This window comes from Lepidochelys olivacea (assembly GCF_965140295.1).
Source record: "Lepidochelys olivacea isolate rLepOli2 genome assembly, chromosome: 12".
Classification (NCBI taxonomy): domain Eukaryota; kingdom Metazoa; phylum Chordata; order Testudines; family Cheloniidae; genus Lepidochelys; species Lepidochelys olivacea.
In genome coordinates, this window is record NC_140422.1 from 6,701,129 (window position 1) to 6,724,325 (window position 23,197).

Sequence of the window (23,197 nt, forward strand, 5' to 3'; positions counted from 1 at the left end):
GGCATGGAGAAAGTTGTTCCTTGTGCATCTCGAGAAAGAATTGAGGGGTTAACCACTGGACTGTTCCATTTCTCCTCTTCTGTATGATGCACCTTGGTTTTTCCCGAATGGTTCAGCCAGAAAGAGAAAAGTGGGCAGGCCGGGGGGGGGGGAACCAAGGGGAAGATGTCACTATCTCTAATCTGTCATTTTTATTTTACAGCCAGTGCCGGGAAGGAGGAGAGCATGAGGGCTGCTAGAACAATGCTGAGGAGGACCCCGACCCAGACCCCGGGGAGGATCTGAAAACAGGTGAACGCAGAAGGAGGAGCGAGGGGGGGTGGGAAAGACAGACGGAAGGAAAGCGGACGAGGGAAAAGCCTGGAGCTCCTTGGGAGTGGATCCCGGCTGCAGAGGGCTACGCCATGGCTACGAATTTTAACGACATCGTCAAACAGGGCTACGTGAAAATGAAGAGCAGGAAATTAGGGGTAAGTGGGGAGGTGGTCGCGGGGATTGTGATGCATGATTCATTACCGTTAGCTTTGAAGGTCCTCCCCCCAACCCCGCTTTTGAAACACCAGGGCAGCTGCAAAATGCAGAACGCCCTCCCCCACCCCCCTATCCCTCTTTTGTGTTGAGAGCATCCTCGCTCGAGATCCTGTCTCTGGGTTATGCCCAAGCATCCTTCCCGACCGCGGCTGGCTCTGAGCACCCAGGACTCCTGTGCCGTGCGTAGGGGGCTGTACGCAGCTGCGCTGGCCGCTGTCACTGGTCATTCTGGGGACGGGTAAAGTTGCAGCTGTGGCATTTCCATGGAAAAGTCGGGGAGGGAGGGAGGGAGGGGGATTGTCCTTTGAATTCAGCTGCAGCAATCTCCCTCCAAGAGACAAACTCTGCTGAATTGGGATCAGCCCAGGGGACAAGCTGTGCGTAGATAATTTTTTTGAGAAAAGCATCTGACTGCATGGGTAATTGATAGGCTAAGGGGAGAGAGGAGAGAAGATGGGTTTGCACTTGTTGCTTTCTGTGTAATTCAGTGGGAATCTGGCACTGTGGTTTGTGCTCGTGCTGTCCGGACAGGGCAGGCTGCGGCCCGGTGCGGGCAGGGACGGATTTAAAGCCACGAGGCAGGCCTAGCGGCCAAATCCAGCTAGATCCTTACACCCTGTCGCCCCGGGCCCCTTCCATGCCGCTGGCTGCATTTGCGCATGACGTGAGCACTGGCTAGGGAATAGTTAAATCTCCCGTTGGGTCCCTCGCCTGTGCATCACCGGGGAGGTGGGTTGTGCAGCCGGAGGAGTGGGTGGGTGGAAGTCGGGGGGAGGCGTACATGGTGCTGTACCCCTCTGTAGGGGGATGGGAGCGGGGGCTGGGATGTGTTAGCAGCTCACTGATTTGGGGCCCAAAGCTGCCCGTGCTCCGCTCCCATGGATTGCAATGGGGCCTGGAGGCGATTTCCAAGGATTCGGTCCTTAGTGAGAGAACTGGGGCCGCTGGTCAGGGACTTTGGGCCCCTCTGCTTACGGGAGTCACAGCGGCAGGCAGAGGCTGCCCGAGGGAGGAGCGGGGGTGGCAGGGGCAGCTGCTGGTAGAGGAGGTTCAAATTCTTGCTCCACCCTGCCCCTCCCCCAAAGAGCAGTTAATTTTTTCACCTGCCAGCCTGTCACGCGAGATGCAGGTGATCCCACGTGACCGGGGCTCCCAAGCTGGTTGGCTTGACCCATATTTTAAGCAGAGTTGGTGGAGAGCCGGTGTGCTTCGCATTTCAATGGAGAGGGCTCTGTACTAGGATCCGTTCTTAAAGGGGCCAAACTGCAATTGCTGAGACAAAGAAACCCCCAGATGCATGGAGCTGTGGGGTGGCGCACGGGCCTTTTCCCCCCCCCGGCAAGAGGAGGTCAAACCCTGGTTCGTGGCAGGGGCCAATGGGAGATCTCAGTCTGGATGTGAAATAAACCATCACACGGGTTATTTGGCCATGAGTGGCACCTCTGCTTGGGATGGAGTCGCGTCTGGGGCAGCATGGGGGGGCGGGGCAGGATGGACAGACTCTGGTATGGGGGACCAGGGTTGCAATAGCATGGGGCGGGGGGCTGTGGGTCAGGATTGAGGGGCATCAGCAGAGCTGGGTGTTTGGGGCCAAGCACTGGAATGGAAAGGGGAGTGGTGGGTTGGGATTTTGGGGCACTGGCAGGGCTGGAATAGCAGGGCACCCACATCTCCACTCTGGTGGGTGGCAGCTGGGCCTGGCTGAGCTGTTTGAGGGCAGGGGGTGCCCAGCGCCTGGGCTCGGGCCAGCTCCATCAGCACTAAATCACCCCCAGATAATGTCACCCAGCCAACCCGCCTGCAGCTGCCGTCTGTGCACATTCTTCATCCCGGCCCCAGCTGCCCTGGGTCCCGCACATGGGGCACGGGGGCTGTGGGGAGCCTGTCAAGCCTTCTGATGTTCCCCAAGCCTCCACACTGCAGCAAACCCTGGGCCCAGCCATCGGGTGCAGGTTGTTACCCCATCTGTGCTCGTGGCCCCATGCACGATCCGGAGCTCCAGCCCTCCAGCGGGACTGCCTGTGGGTCTTGGCTGGCAGGCAGCAGCCTGTGTCCACAGGAAAGGAGCAGCTTCTGCACCCTACCGTACGGGGTGAGAGAGGAGTTTAACCTCCCCACGCGCCCTGGCATTTACTGCTGACAAGGCGGCTAGTTGCAACATGGCCTGTGGCAAACCCTCTAAGTCTCCTAGGCCAGTCGCTCACTAAGGACTTGGGGCCGATTTGAACTGGCGACTTAATGGTGAAAGGCCTTGTTTGTCGTCCCCAGGGCCCTGCGCCAGCCAGGTCTCCGCCGTGCCCTGCTGACCGTTTCTGGGGCCTTGCACCGAGTGGGTGCAGCCCTCTGCCGAGCTACCAGGCCCGAGCCGCCCGGGTGCATGTGGCAGATCTGTGCCTGTACTGGGCGTGGTAAAGTGAGAGAAAAGAGCACACAGCCCAGGTCGGGCTGGGAGGCAGCTCCAGGGGTCGAACACAGGAATCTGCAGGTTATGGCCCAGTTCACTGTCCGCTTTGAGTATCCGGGGAAGCTGCTCTGGCAGGAATGGATGCTGGACTGCTCACGTGGCCGGCCGAGAATCTACCCCGAACTGCCGGGCCTCCCTCGGGTGTGGCTTAGTGCTTTTGGAGCGCCATTCCCCTGCCCTTCGCCGACATCAGGGATTCGGCCTCGCCTCTGAGATGGGTGTCTCTCGCCCCCTTGTGCAGCTGGGGAGGTGGAGCCCCAGAACTGGGGGAGGGGGACAGGCCAACATTTTCCCAAAGCGGCTGCTTGAGGCATCCGGGTGGGTCCGAAACCCGTGGCCGCTCCTGGAGCTTTCCCTGCACGCTCGGGCTCTGACAGGGGCCTTGTGTACGCCGGGGGCTGTCGGCAATTCTCTCCCCACTGCTCCAGCGTTTGGTGCAGCTTCAGGGGAGGGAGCCGGGGGGCAGCCGAGGTGGCGAGAGCCAGCTGCGAGGATGCCGTGCGTCTGAGCAGGGAGGCCAAGCGCGGCTAACGCTGCCCCCGCCTCTGGAGCTGTGCTGCTGGATGGAGGGAGAACGTCTGACTGTCTTCCAGGACGGTGCAGCCTCAGCCTCCTTCCCGTCGTTCCTGCTCCTGGCGCCCCGTCCCCGTGTGCCAGGCTCCGCTCGCCTCATTCCAAGCCCTCCTTTAAGGGGCACGGCGAGCGTCGGCCAAGTCCTGCCACCGGCATCGGGCGCTGGAGAGAGCGCGGTTCTGAGGGGTAGGCCCGGGGCCAGCCTGGGAGAGGGGGGAGTGTCCCCCAGGCCTGTGCGGCTGGCCGTGCGTGTGGCAGGGATACGTCCCCTGCCCTTGCACTGCCCCTCGTGCTAGGGCTGTTTGGCACGAGTGCTGCCCTCTGCGGGCCTGGGCCCAGCCCGGGTGGGGGTGCTGATGGGCAGAGCCGAGCGTCTGCGGCGCTCTCTTAACGCCTGGTGCCTCCTCCTCCTAAGGACACAATGCGGCCCTGGGCCTGCATTACCCGCTGGCTCTCCTGGTGGGCATTATCTGTCCCGTTACATTGTGAGCTCCTCAGGGCAGGGGCTGTCTCTCTTGTGGGGTCGTGCACAGTGCGTAGCCCATTAACGACACTGTGATGTTTTGGGGTTCAACCCAGACCAGCGGGGGGTTCTGTCCTCACCTGCCCTGCAGTTCTGGGGGCCTCTAGAGCTCTGCTGCTCTGGCTCACAGCCCGGATCCCGGCTGCCAGCATGTGGGTCACAGCCTGGCTTCCACTGCCCGGTTACTGTTTGCAGAGTGACTCCAACACCCTGCCCCTGGCCCTAGACTTACCCCAGTCCGCCTGCTTGGGTCATGTCCAGCCCTCTCCTGGGACACTCTCAGACGTTGGTAAGTTCGTTGCGTCTTTGCAGAGTCAATACACTGCAGTTCATTAATGTAACTGGGCTTTGACATACACCCTCAGTCCAATCCCAGCGCTGGGTTGGTTTGGATCAAAAGTAAAACAAGTTTATTTAATCCAACAGAGAGAGGATTAAGTGATGCCAAGTATAAGGAATAAAGGTAGATGGGGGTTACAAGCAAACAGAAGTCTAGCCTAATTTTGTCAATAAATTGATCTTTGACTATTAGCGGTAAATATGCCCAATGGCCTATAATGGGATGTTAGATGGGGTGGGATCTGAGTTACTACAGAGAATTCTTTCCTGAGTGTCTGGCTGGTGAGTCTTGCTCACCTGCTCAGGGTTCAGCTGATGGCCATATTGGGTTTGGGAAGGAATTTTCCTCCAGGGCAGATTGGCAGAGGCCCTAGGGGTTTTTTGCCTTCCTCTGCAGCGTGGGGCACGGGTCACTTGCTGGAGGATTCTCTGCAGCTTGAAGTCTTTAAACCATGAGTTGAGGACTTCAATAGCTCAGACGTAGGTCAGGGGTTTGTTACAGGAGTGGGTGGGTGAGATTCTGTGGCCTGCGTTGTGCAGGAGGTCAGACTAGATGATTATAATGGTCCCTTCTGACCTTAAAGTCTATGATTCTAAGTGAAAATACACTTCTAAGACACAACGTAGTTTCAGAAAGAGACCATCTTTGGTGAGCAGGTTTCTCACCTACACTCAGCTCCCCGAGACATCAGCCTCTTTGGGCAAAAGAGCCAACGCTCTGTGATTTCAAGAGCTCTGGCCCGTGGAATCCCCCAAGTGATGGATGCCCCCTTTGTCTTTTTGTGCCCCTTATATCACCCCAAAGTTCATTCTTCAGCCTTCCTGCTGCTCTTCTTTTCTTGTGGACATCCCATCCTCCTGCTGATTCGTATGCAAAGGTACTTCCATCGTTTTGATTCCACACTGCTTAATTGACATTGGAGACAGGTAGACAGCAGCCTCCCCTCCTGTCTGGGAGAGAACCTGTTTCTCCTTTTGTTTGGTCGCAGACTTTAAAGCGCAGTGTGTCAGTGAGCATCCAGAAATCCTCCTACAGTGTCAGTGCATTTTACAATGATGTTAATCAGCTGTGTGGCACAGGCTTGTATAAAAGACCTCACTCCATACACTGCTGTAACACAGTAACGTATGCACAATGGATTGCTTCTCATTTGAGGTTCAGAGCCCCTGTCTTTATAGCTGAGGCTGTCTCCCCTCCTCGCCAGGCTGATGGCTTTCTTCACCTTTTATGTAAATGCACCTTCCTCGTCTCTGGTCACATGTTGCCTACTTTACATCGGAGACGCTTTCAGGCAGGTGGAATATGTCCCCTTGTCTGCAACAGGCGTGGTGGGGGCCAAATACATTTTACGGACATCTTTGCAGCATGTATCTCTGAAGGCCTTTGTGGGTTTACCCTACGGACGTCGTGCGAGAATATTCATGATCAGTGAGTTATTAGTTTTCCAACGATCTATGACAGGCCGCCCTTGGGGTATATATCACGACCGCAGCGTGTTCGGTGTTGCCCGGCCTGACCAGAGTTGCTGACGCAAAGTAGCCAACCGCCAATGGGCCTCTGTCACAGGCACCTGCAGGGCCTTTGTTTTCCGAGTTCTGCCCCTTTAAATTCCTACGTGCGCTGACTGGGAGGCAGCCGTGGCGTGACGCACACACTGTGCTCTCTCCTGTGGAGCCTTCATTTTAGTTTGCTCCTGATGGTTTATTTTTCTGCCTGTTGGATGTGGCAGGACAATGCGGTTGACTCCAGCCAGGGCCAGGGAAAATGACCGGCACGGGACATGTGGGATCCAGTTCCTTGCTCTGTCACCAAATCGGGGCCTTGGTTCCCCGTCTGTAAAATGGGCACATTGATTGGTGTCTGTGAAGCGCTCAGCTACGGCCGGGCTGGGGCCAGCGGTGTCCAGACCTAGACTAGCAGCCCACTCACAGAAGCCTCTGGTATCGCTGTCTTCTCTGGAGCCTCAACGTGAGTGGGCTGTAGCCCATTGCTGACACTGAGCCAGGCCCATCTGCTGCTTAGGGGGGACCACCTGAAAGGAGCTTCTGTTCCTGTCAGGGGTTGGTACTTCTCCAGTTCCCCGGGTGCTGCAGACATCCCCCAGACAGAGGCGTGTGAGGGACCCACCCACCTTGGAGGCAAGAAACAATCAGGCCTGGATCCTGTAAGCCGGAGCTTTGTGTGCAGAGGGCTGCGGGACTGGGAGGGCTGGGGGAGCGGGAAGTGCTCGTTCCCTGGACCAGCCCCCTCTGCAAATTGGCCATCGGCGCCTCACTGGCCGTGCGCGTCACGGGCTCTGAAATCTGCATCAGGGGCTAATTCTCCCAGACAGCTCAGTAAAGATGTTTTCTTAGAAGCAGCCGGAGATTCGCCGGAGGCGGACCGGGCTGGGAGGAAGTGCTATGTGCCAAATAGCCGCTGTGCTCTCAGGGGGCTTGTTATATGTCTGCAAAGCTACAGCACTCTGGCTCCCTGCATCTGAGCTGTCCAGAAACCTGGTCATTTCGCACAGGGGTTTCACCCTTCAAATGCAGGGGTTGCTCACCACGCTCCCTCCCACACAGGGTGCAGAGCAAGTCTAGTTATATGAAATCAAACTCGTGAGGAGATGTGGTCACCACAGTCTGGCCTGGGGCACTGCTGGGAGGAAGCTCACTGCAGTCTGGCCTGGCTCTCACTGGGCACTGCTGGGGGGAAGCTTGCCGCAGTCTGGCCTGGCTCCGGCTGGGCACTGCGGTGGGGGGGAAGCTCACCGCAGTCTGGCCTGGGGCACTGCGGTGGCGGGGAAGCTCGCCGCAGTCTGGCCTGGCTCTGGCTGGGCACTGTGGGGGGGGGGGAAGCTTGCCGCAGTCTGGCCTGGCTCCGGCTGGGCACTGTGGTGGGGGGGAAGCTCGCTGCAGTCTGGTCTGGCTCCGGCTGGGCTCTGCTGGGGGGGGGAAGCTCGCCGCAGTCTGGCCTGGTTCCGGCTGGGCACTGCTGGGGGGGGAAGCTCACCGCAGTCTGGACTGGCTCCGGCTGGGCACTGCGGTGGGGGAAGCTCGCCGCGGTCTGGTCTGGCTTTGGCCCAGCAGCGGTGCTGAGAGCAGGCAATGGGGCCAGTGTGCAATCCCTGGGATTAGAGGCAATAGCTCAGTGAGCGGACAGACAGACCTCCTGGCTCAGCAGCAGATATCAATGGCAGTAGAGCAGAGAAGGGCCAGTTCTGAGCAAGAGCGAACTGGTTAATTTCATGCTAATTACAGAGAACAAAGAAGGGGGGTGGGCAGGAAAGGGAAGGTGAATAGCTGGGAGGGATGTGATGCGGAGGGCTGTCAGGGAGAGGAGAAGGCGGGGTGGGGGTGGGTGGGAAGGGGCAGCTCCCCCCAGAATAAAACTGCCTGGAAGGAGGCAGCGGGGGTCGAACTGCTGCAGGGAAAGGACCGGGGTGGGGGGCTTCTGGGGCCTGAGGGGTAAAGCAGCGAAGGGCCTGTGCGTGGCAGAGGGGGCAGGTGTGTGCGAGTGCCCGGGGGAATACACCAGTCAGGCAGACATGGCCGCTGCTCCGGCTGCCACTAATTAAGTGAGATTGCGCTGCAATTAACGCTGGCAGAGTGACCGGAGGGGCCTTGAGCATCCCAGGGAAGCGGGGGTGGGGGTGGGGGGAGCAGGAGAAGCTGTAAAACCCAGCCGGCCTCTGCTGTCCCCAGATCCAGGTTTCGCCTCAAGGCGAATCCTGGGACTCTGCAGGGATCGGGCAGACGCTGGTGCAGGCGGGGAGGTACCTGCTGCCCGTTTATTCTTCCGCCCTCCCCCCGAGAGAGGAGCCAGACCACGATAGCCCGTCAGTCACCCCCAGTCCCTGGCATCTGGACTAACTGGATTCCTGTTGTAGCCAGGCCCTTCTCTAGCACCTCCTGCCCAGAGTGCTCGACAGACACTAATGAGTTAAATCCCCCCTCCCCGCCAAGTGCTGTTATCTCCCAGGGAAACTGAGGCACGGGCGGGTCAGAGCAGGGCCCACGGCTTGGGCGTTGCTGATTCCTTGGTCCCAGGCTGAGATCGCTGATCACCCCACAACAGTGCAGGCCAGGAAGTGAAGACTTGGGACTGGAATCGCCTCGAGGTGCGCCGTGTCCGGCTGCAGCAGAAAGGTGGAGCAGGCGGCTCTGAGCTGCCGTGGCCGGTTAGAGCCCGGCTTGGCTGCTGCGCGTGGTTCTGCCCGGCGGGAAGCGGGCGAGGGTGCAGCGCGATGGGATTACGACAATAGCGGGGCGGAGGAATGTCCGTTCCAAGCTGAGACAACAGGCGTTCGTGGGCATGTCGAGGATCTCCCTCCTCCTTGTGCGTCGTAGAGAATGTGCCATAAACCCCGCCAACCTTTGTGGCCCAGGACTTCTGGGTTCTGTTCTCGGCTCCTGGCGTGCGTCTCTGCCCCTTGCTGTGGCTCAGTTTCCCCTCTGTGAGCTGAGGCTAATGATGTCTCCTCGCTGGCGTCCCTCCTGGTCGTTCCGCGCGTTGAGATCTGCTGTGGCGGGGTGGGGGTGCTGGCTGACGGCGGGGAGAGAAACCCTCACGGGTGGCAGCTGGGAACAAGGGAGCCTTACCCATTCCTCTCAATGGGCTGGGAAAGCCCCTTCGAAGTGCCCCTGGCGTTAACCCTTTCGCTGCTGAGCTGGTGCCGAGCCTGGCGCTCCCTGCCCCATCCTCCCGTGCCAGCCTGCTCCCGTGCCAGCCTTTCCGTTGGCCAGCTTCTCCGGACGTTGGCTGCGGCGCTTTGGGAGGGACCCGTGGGGCACAGCAAGGGACGAGCTTTGCCCTGTCGCCCTGTTGGAGACGGCTGGGGCACGCTACTGTGGGCTGGTTCAGTGCTGTGGTGCCGGGATTTTAAGCGGGTTTATGGTCTGGGCTAAAACACGAGCTGCGTGGGGCTTGGATGAGCTGGGTTCTATTTGAGGGCCTCAGGCAAGTTGCTTTGCCTCCCCTTGCCTCAGTTTCCCCATCTGTAAAATGGGTGGCGCTGATCCTGCCTCCTTTGGGAAGTGCCGAGGGATTCCTTACTGTTGTCTTTTGGAACAGAGTGAGGAGGGACGTGTGGGAGAGCCTTCCTGGGAATTTTAAATACTTCCTCTCCTGCCTTCCCCTCCCACTTCAGCAAAAGTGTAATTTAATCCACTGCAAGGATGAAAACCATCAGCAGCTTCTGGGGGGGGGGGAAGGGAGTCCCAGGGCTGAGCCCTTCCTGCCGGGAGGACGTGGTACTGCCCAGGGGAACCACTCCGCCGAAGGCACGGAAACCTGCCCCACCCGCAGCCCGGTTTGGGGGCTGAATTTTAACAGGGGTGTTCCCAGGCAGCTTATGGTTGAGTTGGCAGCTCTGCCAGCCGCCATCAGCCTCCACTGCCAGCTCCAGGAGTCCCGGGGCCCGTGTAAACTCTGGGCTGGCCGCGGTGCAGGCCCTCTGGTTTAACGAGCCGATAAATATTTTGGAATGTCCCCCGCGTTTATACGTGAGCGGTGGTGGCTGCTTTGGTTTCTGTGCCATCCCTCTGCTTAAGCAGCCTCCCGGGGCTGCAGGCGTCAGGCTTTCCAGTCCCCCCGGCCCTGCAGCCTGACTGGGGGTGGTTTGCACCCGCGCGACCTGCCATGACAGCGTCAGGGGAGGGGGGGTGGAGAAGTGGGCTCCTGGTCCTGTTTCCCTTCCCGTCCTGAACTGCAGTGCAGCATTGCTCCGAGCCATTGAACAGCTGCCGGGCCAGATCCTCAGCCGGTGTAAATCGAGAGTTCAGGATGTTTAAAGTGGCTCTTGAAGTGACCCTTGTGGATTTTGGGCCTGGTTCCGATTTTAAATCGGGAGTAACTGCATAGGGGCCAGGGCAGTTACACACCACGGTGCAAATCAGGAGTAACTCCATAGGGGCCAGGGCAGTTACACACCGAGGTGTAAGTCTGGAGTAACTCCGTAGGGGCCAGGGTGGTTATGTGCCAGGGTGTAAGTCTGAAGTAACTCCATAGGGGCTGGGGCGGTTACGTGCCGGGGTGTGAGTCAGGAGTAAGTCCGTAAGGGCCGGGGCGGTTACGTGCCAGGGTGTAAGTCGGGAGTAACTACGTAAGGCCAGGGCGGTTACGCACAGGGGTGTATGTCGGGAGTAAGTCTGTAGGGGCCAGGCCAGTTACACACCATGGTGCAAATCAGGAGTAACTCTGTAGGGGCCAGGGCGGTTACGCGCCGGGGTGTAAGTCGGGAGTAACTCCGTAGGGGTCGGGGTGGTTATGCACAGGGGTGTAAGCTGGGTCCGGGAGAGCAGCCTCCGGCTCCTAGCCGGTGAAGGGCGCTGGGCCTGGCCCGACAGACGGTGCTGTGGAGCTATAAAGTGGTGGTTCCCGGCGCACTGACGCCAGGTCCTTCCTCTGGGCGCTGTGCAGGGCGACTCCTCGCTGGCGCAGTGGTTACTTTGCAAACACTGAGTGCCATGTGCCAGCTGCTGGCTCTGCCCTTTGCAGTCCGGGGCTGGCACTTGGCCCTCATTCTTGGGTGTACCCTGCCGCAGCCCTGGCCCGGGACCCGCGCTCAAGAAGCCTGACCCTGCGTCTCGCTGCGTTCATCCAGAGCGCCTGGAACCAGGAGCGGGCTGCTCTGCACCCACTTCCCCCAGGGCTGGCCAGGCAGCAGCCCCAGGATCGGAGCGAGGCATCGGGGGGGTTCCGGTTTGTGGGTGACAGGCGGGGCCGGGAACAACAGTGTCTGCAACGCAGTGGGGGCCTGTCGCCTGCCGAGCTGTCCCCACCTTGCTCGGCCTTTCAGCTCTGGTGGGTTTGGGGTGAGATGGACCCTGGGTGTGACCCTGGGGTGCGGCTCCTGGGCTGGGCCGCGGTGCTTGGGGCACACGATGCTTTATCAGGTCAGGGCCATGCACTGGGACTGGTAAAGGGCTGCCCTGGCTGCAGGTGCAAATGGATCAATTGCCCTGAGGATTGGCAGCCCAGCACACTCACAAGGGGCGGCAGGGAGACGAAGCGGGTGATCCAGTGGGGCTGCAGAGATGAGAGGAGGTTGCAGGAGGGGGACGCTGCGGGAGAGTGTAGGCAGGAGACTCTGCATGTGGTGTGAGCAGATGGGAAAAAAAGGGGCGTGGGCTCACTTGGCATCCGGGATGCCAGGAGGGGGTGCGGCCAAGCACTGCCCATCCTGTCCTTACCTTGCCATTGCTTGGTGCCTCGGCATGCTGGCCTGGGAATCCCCTGGCTGGAGCTGCCTAGGCTTTGTGCTGGGGAGCGTGTGCACCACTGCCCCCTGCTGGATGGACCAGAACTGCTCCTCTGTCTCATAGGCCACGTACTGCTAACAGCTAGTGGAGATCCTCCTGGAGTTCGTTCTGCCCTCTCTTCACCCACAGCCGCTCAGCAGAACCTCGTGGGGGGCAGGAGAGTGACACGGGGCAGGTTCGAGGTTGCTGTGGCTTTGTTACACCTTGCACCACCGCCATGCCATCCTCCATTCGGGCATCAGCTGGCTGGCGCTGCCTCTGCTTTCTGTTCTGTTCCCAGCCACAACCTCCTGCCAGACCAGCCTGACAATCACCTCCTTGATCTCTCCCTAACCAAGCCGGGAGTACCATGCCATCTTGACCCTACCCAGCTGCTGCCCCAGCGCTGCCCACTCTCCCTTCCCTGGGCTGTGCCGAGCATTACCCCACCTCGTGGCCAGGCTGGGGTTTTGGGGCCTGGATCCAAACCTCTTTGAGTCCAGCTTTGGGTCAGGCCCTTGGTACAGTGTCCTGTTGCTGATGACTCTGGCAGGCTGAGCTACGAATCCTGGAGCAAGACAGATACCCCTGTTCTGTGTAGACTCAAGCGAGTAACCAAGTCCTCCCGGCTGCTGGCTTCTACAATGAGTGCCTATAGACCTGACCTATGCAGTAATTCAGCTCCAAGGGCCTTGCCGTCCAACTGCTGTGATTTCTCTTGTTTGAAAGCCTGGAGTGAGAAGAAAAAGGTGCCAGGATTCCTTGGAATGAGAAGAGAGCCAAGAAGGCAAATTGCATTACAGTGCCCAGGTGCTGCACGAACAGAACCAATTGCGGTGGTGGTGTAATGGGCCGTGCAATGAAATCCGAGGGAATCGTCTCGGAGCCGGGGTTCAGTCCGTACGTGAAATGCTAGGGGTGGGTGTGGCTTAACAATGAGCCTGCTGTCTTCCATCTTCAAGGGCTTTGCAAAAGTGGGTGGTGCTATCCCCATTTGAAAGATGGGGCAACTGAGGCCCAAAGAGCCTGAATTTTCTAAAAAGTGCAGGAGGACTTGGGGCACCTTAGAGACTAACCAATTTGTTTGAGCATAAGCTTCCGTGGGCTACAGCTCACTTCATCGGATGCATCCGATGTATGTAGCTCACGAAAGCTTATGCTCAAACAAATTGGTTAGTCTCTAAGGTGCCCCAAGTCCTCCTGTTCTTTTTGCGGATACAGACTAACACGGCTGCTACTCTGGAACCTGAATTTTCTAAGCTATTGAGCACCTGCTGAGATCGATGGAAGCGTCAAAGTCAGGCTCTAATAACTAGTGGAAGTTGACATAGTAAGTTAGTGACCTGAGTCGGGACTGGGACCTGGAATGGCCTGGCTCCCAGACTCCTGCTGTAACCACTCAGTCCTGCTGCCTTGAGCTGGGGAGAGATTCTCGGTGTACCAGAGTGTCAGTTGCATGCCAAGAAGGGATAGGAAAGGAGGGGGCTGGTGTTAGAGCTTAAGAGATCGCCTCTGGGTTGGGGTTGAGGGGCTTCCTGTCTTTCTGCATGAACACTGTATGACAGTGGGCCGGCGGCTCTGATCTCTCCTGAGAAGGTGTTTCACGGCGGCTCCCAAATGGGGTGAAAGGGGGCCATGTGCTTCTGTTAGGGCTTATCAAATTCACGGCTGTGAAAACCACGCCACAGACCCTGAAATCTGTTCTCCCCGGTGAAATCTGGCTCGTGTAGGGGAGGGGCAGGGCTGGGGGCTCTTTACTGCGCGCAGTGTTCCAGATACTAGTCCCAGCTGGGCTGGGGTGGGACAGGACTTCCTCTTCCCCTGCAGGGGCCACTCCTGGGGCTGGGTCAGTCCCATCTCTGGCAACCTCCCCCGGCTGCAAGGAGCTCCACCGCTGCTGGCTGAACAGAAGTGGGGGTGGCACTACCGTGCCCCCTACAATAGCCTTGGGACCCCCCCTTGGCCCTCCTTTGGGTTGGGACCCCCACAGTTACAACACTGTGACATTTCAGATTTAAGTATCTGAAACTGTGAACTATATAATTTTTAAAATCCTCTGACCGTGAAATTGACCAAAATGGACTATGAATTTGGTAAGGCCCTAGCTACTGTCTACAGCAGCATTTCTCAAACTGGGGTCCGCAAACCCCTGGGGTTTGCAGGCCCCCTGATCAACTCCTCCCCCTCCTTCCCTCAACCCCTCCCCCCCAGCGCCTCCTGAATGCGAAAAGTCGGGCGGCGCAGTGGGGCTAAGGCAGGTTTCCTACCTGCCTTGGCTCCGCGCTGCTCCCGGAAGTAGCCAGCACATCCCTGTGGCCTGTAGGGGGCAATCAGGGGTCTCCACGCACTGCCCCCACCCCAAGCGCCGACTCCGCAGCTCCCATTGGCTGGGAACTGCAGCCAATGGGAGCTGCAGGGGCGGTGCCTGCGAGCTGGAGCAGCATATGGAGACCCCCTGCCCTCCCCCCCCCCCGCCTAGGAGCTGCTGCCAGAGGGATGTGCCAGTTACTTTTGGAAGCCGCCTGAAGTAAGCGCCACCCGGCCGGAGCTTGAACCCCTCACCCCCTCCCGCACCCCTGCCCCAGCCCCGAGCCCACACCCAAACTCCCTTCCAGAGCTCGCATGTCTCACCCCCTTCTGCACCCAAAGACCCTGCCCTAGCCTAGTGAAAGTGAGGGTGGGGGAGAGCGAGGGACGGAGGGAGGGGGGATGGAGTGAGTGGGGGGCAGGGCCTCAGGGAAGGGGTGGGGCCTCAGGAAAGCAGGTGGGGCAAGGGCTGAGCGGAGGAACTTGGGGGGGGTCCCTGAAAAATTGTAAATCAAAATCGGGGTCCTGGGGTTGCTAAAGTTTGAGACCTGCCCGTCTACAGTCGGTGATTTCCATAGCCAGCATGCGGGGCAGACTCTCCTTTCAAGGGAGCTCGCCCCCCTGTCGAGCGAACCTATCCGCAGGGGACTCTCTGAGCGGGGGAACCTGTTGCTAAAGTCCAGCCTAGATCGTCCTCCAGTCGAGGCCCAGCCTGCTGGTTTGTCTGTCTGTCTTTGTCTGTAACGCGGTCACTTTTGAACGTGGGGGGCACGTTCTGGGCGTTAGCGGCGATGTTGGTGACAGTGAGCAACCGGGAGAAGGCGGATTTCCACGGGCGTGAGCGGGAGGAGCGTCAGGCCCACAGAGCGCCGGTTTGACGCGGCAGGGAGGGAAATCTCTCTGGCGGCCCCTGCTGCTGCCTGCACCTATCACAGGCCGCGGCTGTCATACTGGGCGTACAGCTCGGCCTGCGAAAGCAACCGAGTGCCTGACCCTCTCCTGGCCTTCCCACTTTTTACCGACCATAAGGGTGAGTGATGGGAGGTAGGGGCGGAGAGGAGTGAGCAGGGGGCGGGGTCTTGGGGAGAAGGTGTGGTGCGAGGGCGGGGCCTCAGGGAGAAGGGGCGGGGCCATGGTTCGGGCACTGTTGGCTCCCCCACTTGGAGGGACCTTCTGCTGCTCCTGCCTTGGTCCATCCCCAAATCTCTGCAGGGCTGTTCCCTACAGTCTAGGGTCCAGTCTGCATCACACAGGCTGCTGTAAAGTGGTGTCTGGTCCTTTCTCGTTGGAGCGATTGATCCATCCGACTGTCTTGTCTAGGGGCCCAGTCCCTGCCGTTTCTGAGCCCAGTGTACTTGTTCAGATTCACACAGATGTGGCCATAACGCGCACAGCTCTTCGGCTCTCCTTGGCCTCGAAGAAGCTGGACTGATCTGTGGTAGGGAGCAAACGGGGATTCACTGCAAGAGGTTTTCCCTGGATTTTGCTATAAATGAGGCTGGTGGTGACAGAAACCCCAGTCAGGGGGCGTTTGATCGCTGGGTAAAATGCTCCCCCGCGAGATGTTCCTGTGCAATTGCAGGGGTGCTCGGTTCATGATGCAGCCTCTGTGTTGGTGTCTCTCCGGCAGATCTATCGGAGATGCTGGCTGGTGTTCAGGAAATCCTCCAGTAAAGGGCCCCAGCGGCTAGAGAAGTATCCGGACGAGAAATCAGTGTGCCTGCGTGGATGCCCAAAGGTTGGAGAGAGTCTGCTTATCTGTTGCCCCTTTGCTCTGACGCAGCTGAATAAATCACTGAGGCAGAGCTCCCACCCCCAGCCAGCGCTCTTACCCCATTCCCCACAGCGACTCCTGCTGGGTGGGACTGGAACAGCTGGGCGCTCCCCCATAGCCGGCGCTCCCTCCCCATTTGTCGTGGTGATTCTTCCGGGGCCTGGCCAAAAGTACGTTGCAGTGAAGAATTCCTTGCCCAGGGTGATTGTTGAACACTGGTATGCAGGATCCAAGTGTCATGGCCCTTTACCTGCCTGTGTCCCGATGAGCTGACAAACCTTTGCTGCTGCGCTCCTCCTTCCCCAGCTTGCGTTTTTCAAGAGAACAGTTTTCTGGCCAAATGTTTTCTTGCTGCAATTGATCTCCGTTAGCTTTGGGACTCTCCCCTTGAAATACAGGTACTCACGTGGCTTTCTATGCCCCCCCATGCTGAGAGCCCCTGTGGCTCTCCCTGGGGAAGGTAGAGGCTCCCCCTGAATACCTAGTGCCGAGCAGTGGAGAAACCAAGAGGAGCCAGGCGGAGGAGGGGAGACTTTGAGGGACCCCCATTACTCGGTGCAGAAAAGGGGGGGTGCAGAATGCAGATGGCGGCCGCTCAGGAACAAAGGTCTCCCTCTGCAGGTCACGGAGATCAGCAACGTGAAGTGCATCACGCGGTTGCCGAAAGAGACCAAGAGGCAGGCCGTGGCCATCATCTTCGCCGACGAATCGGCCAGGACTTTCACCTGCGACTCAGGTAGGAGGACGTCTGTCGGTTTCAGCTTGGAGCTGGCAAGGTCGCGAGCTGCCGGGCTGGGGAAAGGCCAGGGGAAGCATGCTTAGAGATTGGGATTGGCAGCCAGAATGCCTAGGTGCTACTCCCAGCTCTGCCTCTGATCCCCTCTGAAACCATGGACAGGTCACTCCATCTCACTCCACCCTTTCAGAAGGGTGTGGAGCCCTTTGGAGAATGTGGCCCACGGTCCCTGTCGCCCTGTCTGTGCAGCGTGGCCCCTTTGACTGCCAGGGAATGTGGTCTAGAATTGCCGCTTTCACTGATGAACACAACATTCCCAGTCCTTGTGGTTGCTTAGTCAGCTTTAAAATGTGCCTGACTGGCTGGTTTCAGAGGGGCAGCCGTGTTAGCCTGTATCAGCAAAAAGAACGAGGAGGACTTGTGGCACTTTAGAGACTAACAAATTTATTTGGGCATAAGCTTTCGTGGGCTAAACCCACTTCATCAGATGCGTGCAGTGGAAAATACAGTAGGAAGATATATATTTTTTCAGGTTCTCTGATATATATCTCATCTTCCTACTGTATTTTCCACTGCATGCATCCGATGAAGTGGGCTTTAGCCCATGAAAGCTTATGCCCAAATAAATTTGTTAGTCTCTAAGGTGCCACAAGTCCTCCTTGTTCTTTCTCCTGACTGGCTGGCTTCTGCCTGAGTCTGCAGAGAGCCTGAACTCGCCGCTGGCTGGGTACAATCTCCTCACCTCCTCTTTGGGGCTCAAAGTCACCTCCACAGGCTAAAGATGACCATTTAAATAGCTACGTTGTTAACTGGTCATTTTTTGCAACAATACCCATCTAATACGTTTACCCCACAGACCTAATCCGCACCCACACCTTTCTGGGGGCCCAACCGTCCCTAGCCAGCTGCCGAAACCGCCTGCTTCCCCTGGGCGATTTCTCTAACGCCGCTAATCCAAAATCTGGTGCACAGTGAAAACATGGGGGCAACATAAGGACAGAATCGGAGCTCAGCAGAAATAACCCAGGGGCGACCGTGCTGATTGCAGGATTAATTCTCCTTCGTTAATTAACGCCCTTCCTTCTGAATGCCAGGGAAGCTGGCTCAGGAGTTCCAGGCTGCCACACAATCTAGGAAGCTGTCTGCAGGACTGAGAGCCAGCCCGCTGGGGTGCATGAGGGGGCTTGAGGGAGATCAGCCCGCCCCTCGTCTGGGGACTGTGGAGGTTCATTAGTCAATGTGGGTGAAGCGCTTTGAGATCCTGGCCTGGCCTGGCCGGGGGAAGGAGGGAGAGCTCCTTCGGGGGCATTGTGCCTTCTCTGGCTTACAGCTCCACCGCGGCTGCTGGGACCCTGTTCGCTCCCCCAGGCAAGGCAGGGTTGGGCCTGGGCCGGAGCCGGTTGGGACACTCCCACGTGCTGGCGGCGGGGTAGGTGGTGCTCTTCCCTCTGAGTCAGTGCTGAGCCGACGCCCTGGCACGGGAGGTCACGCTGTTCCCGGTAAGAGTGACTGTGACTGAAGTCCGTGAGCTCTGCGAGGGCAGCTCCTCTCCCCTCTGGGCGTTGCGACCTGGCCCCTGTGGTGGTGGCCCCTGCCAAACCCCAGTGGCGTGGCGAGGCGACCCCAGGCGCTAGGTGGCAACGCCAATCAAATGTGGCCCTCCAGCTCCATCTCTGGAGGGGGCCGAGAGGTGCTGTGTGCCCAGGTCACAACGTTCACAGCAGGGAGCTGGCGCCCCCCACAGGACAGGAGCTGCTGCTGCGGAGTTAGCGTGGGGTGGGATCGCTCTCCAGCCCTCCCCTTCCTCTCCCCCCAGCCCCTTGCTCCCCCCCTTTCTGTGACATGGGCTTGTTTCCTGGACCTCTGCCATGACATTGATTGAAATTGTCCGTGAAAAAATTGTTCGCCATGGGGCACTGTGTTGGGAATAAGGTGTAAAGCCCCCGGTGCTGAGCACTTGTCGTTATTGGAGATTGCACGAGGAGGGGTCACCGTCAAATTTAACTCTGGGGTCGCCGTCAAATTCAAACCGGAGTAGTTTCTGCCAACCCAAAATCTCCCCTGGATTTTCACTGGAGAAGGCGTTTTCCACTACCCTGGCTAAAAACTGCTCTGTAGTATGGCTGGTGCGGAATGTCTGCTGTGTTCCACCCCAGAGGTGGCTGCATTTCACTGGCGGGTGAGTGATCTCTTTACCATATGGACTGGGCCACAATCCGGACTCTCTCACTTAACTATTAGCCCTTCCTGTGGCAAAATGCCCACTGGGCACCAAGTGCCCTTGAGGACAAAGGAAGAGTCTCCTAAGCATGGACTCCGGGAATTGGCCCATCCTACGGCACTTGGGATCTTTTGTGATGAACGGGGCTAGAGCATGGGGCTCAACGGTGCTGGTTTGAGCTCTGGGCTGGGTTGGGGGTGCTCCAGGGTGAACAGATTTGATAATAGGTGGCCCACTGATCTAGCAGACAAAGGTATAACAAGACCCGATGGGGTGGAAGTTAACTAGACAAATTCAGACGTAAAGTGCCGCATTTTAACAGGGAGGATAATTAATAGCTCACCAGGGGTCGTCAGGATTGGCTGGTTTTCTAACAGATGCTCTAGATCAACCAGGAATTAATTCAGGGAAGTCCAGGGGTCCTGGTTATACAGGCCAGACTGGATGATCACATGGGCCTTACAAGCTGGGAAGTCCCAGCGGTGCATTTCTGCAGCTGCCATGTGGCTCCAGCCAGCAGGACACAGGCTGCAAGGTGTGACCATAGCCCAGAGAACCGGGAGCACAGCGCACGTCTCCTGTTCGGGGAGGGGGATCCTGTGTAATGTGGCGTTCCCCAGCTGGCTTGTGCTGGGGGAGCCGAGGGACGCGGTGGGGGCAGGGGCTGACGGGCGGCTCTTGGCTCCCCACAGAGCTGGAGGCCGAGGAGTGGTACAAGACCCTGTCCATTGAGTGCCTAGGAGCACGTCTCAACGACATCAGCCTGGGGGAGCCCGACCTCCTGGCTCCCGGGGTGCAGTGTGAGCAGACAGGTGAGAGTGCTGGCAGTGCCCGGCACGCTGCCCCGGGGGAACAGGAGGCAGCCGGGATGGGGAACACCCGGAGAGGGCTGGGCTCCCCTTTCCTTTGGGAGTACCAGGGGGCGTTGGGAGGGCACTTGGGTTTGTCCCACTTCGGGGGTGGGGGTTGCATGTGGCGGGTCCACACCGGGATGGGGGGCCTGGGCTCGTCCCCCTTGAGCGGGTGGGGGTGTAGGGATGGTGCTTTCCTTGGTTTCAGCTGCCCATCTCCCACCGCAGATCGGTTCAACGTGTTCCTGCTGCCGTGCCCGAACCTGGACGTGTACGGGGAGTGTAAACTGCAGATCACCCACGAAAATATCTACCTCTGGGACATGCACAACCCCCGGGTCAAGCTCATCTCCTGGCCCCTGTGCTCGCTGCGCCGCTATGGGCGTGATGCCACCAGGTTCACCTTCGAGGCCGGCCGGTAGGACACTCCTCTCTCCTTCAGCACGCTGCGGCGGGGCCGTGCGGTCTGACTGCGGATGGCGGGGAGGGGGAAGCGAGCTCTGACAGGCCAGGATCCTAAGCCCCTGGAGACCTCCCTAGAGACACGCTGGGTGAATATGAGCAATAATTGTGCTTGTGGAAGTGAGGGAGGGTGAGAGTCGGGCACTGGGCTAGGATTCCCGCACACTGCTCTGCCGATGCACCTCGGTTCCAGCCGTGGGCCTCTCCGGAACGGGAAGGAGAATGAATCCCGCAGTGGTGGTTTTTGCATTAGGGACCAGTGACAAGAATGCTGGTCAATTCCAGCTTGTGGCAGGATTTGAACCAGGGTCTCCGGACGTCTAAGCGCAGTTGCCTGACCACCCACGTTCCTCCCCCTTGAAGATTTGTGCCAACTTTGTTTGCAAAATGACTTGCCTCAGCCAGGCCTGACTATATTAGGGACTCCAGATAATTACCTGCTAGAGAGGAAAGAAACATGAGCTTTCCTTTCATACTCGACCTTCCCATCCGCTGACTCACCACATGGCTTTTACAGAGAGAGAAAAACCCTCATCCTCTCCAGTCTGCCCTGCCCTGGAGCTTTTGAACTGGCACCTGCAAGAAAAAAGCTGCTTATTTCTTTGGCAGCAGAATCTGGCAGTGATTCTTCGGGGAACATCCCATCCGCTTTGTGAATAAGACCGTGCTATTCCAGGGCACCTCGCTTAGTCCCCTAGCATGGGTGGATCCCAATTCCTTGGAACTGAGAGGGAACGGATTATTAATTTGGAGACTTACACCAGTACCCATCAGCTGTGGTATTGCGTCAGCCCAGAGCACACAGGGGGCCGATGGCTGAACGGAGTTTTGTGGGCCAGTTGGTAAAATTGGCTTCAATGTTATAGGACTAGTTTAAAAAGGGGGTCACCAGATCAGGATTTCTCTGGGCTTTAGGGATCAGAGGTACCTGGGGAACGAGAATCTCGCTAAGGGGCTGTGACTATGGGGAGGGCCAACCTGAGAAGCCATAGAGCAGAGGTCCCCAAACTGTGGGGTGTGTTCTCCTAGGGGGGTGCAGAGGAATGTTAAGGGGGGCGCAGCTGGGGTCTGGGCCAGCCCCCACGGGAGGCGGGGAGGGAGCGCCACCCAGCTCTGCTCCTGACCCCAGCCCCGCACCTAGGGTCCCACTCCCCGCCGTGGCTGCAGACTCCAGCCTTGGCCCCTTTACCCCTGTTCACGTCCTGCCCTGTAGGAGCCACATCCCCGCTCCAGGGGAAGGGGGGAGGGACAGACGGATGCGGACAGGAGTAAGAGGCGGTGTGAGGTAAAAAGTTTGGGGACCACTGCCATAGAGGGACCTGATTTTCAGAAAATGCTGATCCTCCCATCTCTGAAAAACAGTCCCCTTTAAGGTGTCGCAAACTGGGAACCCCAAATCACTAGCTACCGTTGGAAATGTAGGCCTGGCTTCCACTAGTGCTAGGCATCTACTTCCCCAGCTGAACAAGAGCTGGAAGGCTGTGCCCCTCTGGAAATCAGACCCACCGTGTTTCTAGCCGGACATGCCAAATCAGTATCTGCTCTGGCCCAAGAGCCTGGCTTAGGATGGGGAAGCTGGTCTTGTGCATTCAAAGCCTGCTTCTGCTAGACTCAAGCTGCCCATCTTGAGGAGCAATGGGGGGAACTGACCGATGGAAACTTGGCTTTGATGTTCCCACACTGTGGTGCCTCTCGCATCACTCCCGGTTCTATGTTCTGGGTGAGAGAGGAGTAAATACCAGGATCTGACTCTCAGCACCCCACCTGGTAACTTTTGTCCAATGTGAAACGCCAAAAGCAACCTCGCCAGTCCAAGCAGATGGCTTAGTATGGAGTAGTCAGTAATTATGGGCACGGCTATTCCCAGGTGACGGGTGCCATAAAAATACTCTTGACAACTGAGCATTTTAGTAGCTTTTTATTAGAGCCAGAAAAAAAGACAGCAAAAAGGGGGAGAAAAAATCCTGCAAAAATTTTAAAATAATTTCGACCACTTCCCGTTTTCGTGTATTTTTACCAAAGTTGAACTGAAATCTGTTTGGCGATTTATTTATTTGTAAAGGTGGGGAAGGACTTCATTCCCTGTTGAATTACTGGCGTCTAGTTTTCTCACTGGAAGCAGGGAGCCTATTGGTTCTTGCATGTCCTGTTGGTGTAGGAGGCGGAGGGATATCTGTTGCTGGCTGAGAGTGCCGTAAAAGGCTGCCCCACGGAAACTCGTTTCAGATGCTGTAGAAAACCGGCTCCTTTGGGTCCACAGAGCGAAACCAGTGTTGCTCCCGTAGGCTAAGGCCTACACTGTAACCCCGTGCCAGGACGTAGCCACGTCATTTTGTTAAACCAACCCGAGTCGGCGTTGCTTTTGGCGGAGTGCCCTTCAGTGAAACTGCTGCAGCAGCCTAAATAACGTTTGCAGGGGGGCGGGTCGGGATGAGGGGCCGGAGGCGTGAGTGTGAATGCACAGGATGTGCAAGCTGGGGGCATGTGTGCATAGCATGCACGTGTGTGAGGTGTAGGAGTAGTGTGTGGGGGGGGGAGCGTGTGAGAGGCGGCCAGCGTGCATGGGGTGTGCCTTCTCTTAGTCAGTGTGTGTAGGGGGGTAGCATGCACAGCCTGTCTGCGTGCCGTGGGAGAACCCCATCCTCCGGGTGACGCTGTACATTGTTATCCTCTCGCTCAGCAGGATGTGTGACGCAGGGGAAGGGCTCTACACCTTCCAGACCCAGGAGGGAGAGCAGATTTACCAGCGGGTGCACAGCGCCACCCTGGCTATCGCAGAACAGCACAAGAGGGTCCTGCTGGAGATGGAGAAGAACGTCAGGGTGAGTACCTGGGCCTGGGGCCCCTTAGTGAACCAGCTCCCCGAGCACAGCAGCGTATGGGGGAGGAAATCCGGGCGTGGGATGGGGAGTCATGTTAGCAGAGCCCGTTGTTCAGTAGAAATATACAGCTTTGCAGCCTTTATAACACGGATGGCTTGGTATCACAGTGGTATCTCAGCCCACAGTGACCTTTGCCACGGGTTCGAGCTCCTGAATGACAATCGTGTCAGAATTAGCCGGGTGAGACTCACTCTTGGGAAGATCACTAGAATTGGAGACGCTTGGCACACACGAGGAAGGGTGACCCCCAAGTAATATGCTGACAAGTTAGCAAGGATTTTATTAAGCAGATGTACAAAGCCACAAACAC

At 58.0% G+C, this 23,197-nt stretch overlaps 1 protein-coding gene across 2 annotated transcripts in view; it reads left to right on the forward strand.

The window, feature by feature from the left end:
• Positions 1 to 302: 302 nt before the first annotated feature.
• DOK4 (docking protein 4) overlaps positions 303 to 23,197 on the forward strand; it is a 29,023-nt gene continuing 6,128 nt past the window's right edge. Inside the window, exons 1-6 of one of the 2 annotated variants that reach the window (XM_084644180.1) lie at positions 303 to 470; positions 15,592 to 15,699; positions 16,357 to 16,471; positions 19,385 to 19,504; positions 19,772 to 19,961; positions 22,686 to 22,827. In XM_084644180.1, coding sequence (XP_084500306.1) covers positions 405 to 470; positions 15,592 to 15,699; positions 16,357 to 16,471; positions 19,385 to 19,504; positions 19,772 to 19,961; positions 22,686 to 22,827 — 741 coding nt within the window. In that variant the 5' untranslated portion in view covers positions 303 to 404. The remainder of the gene's footprint in view (positions 471 to 15,591; positions 15,700 to 16,356; positions 16,472 to 19,384; positions 19,505 to 19,771; positions 19,962 to 22,685; positions 22,828 to 23,197) is intronic. The other variant, XM_084644181.1, reaches the window with a different exon arrangement.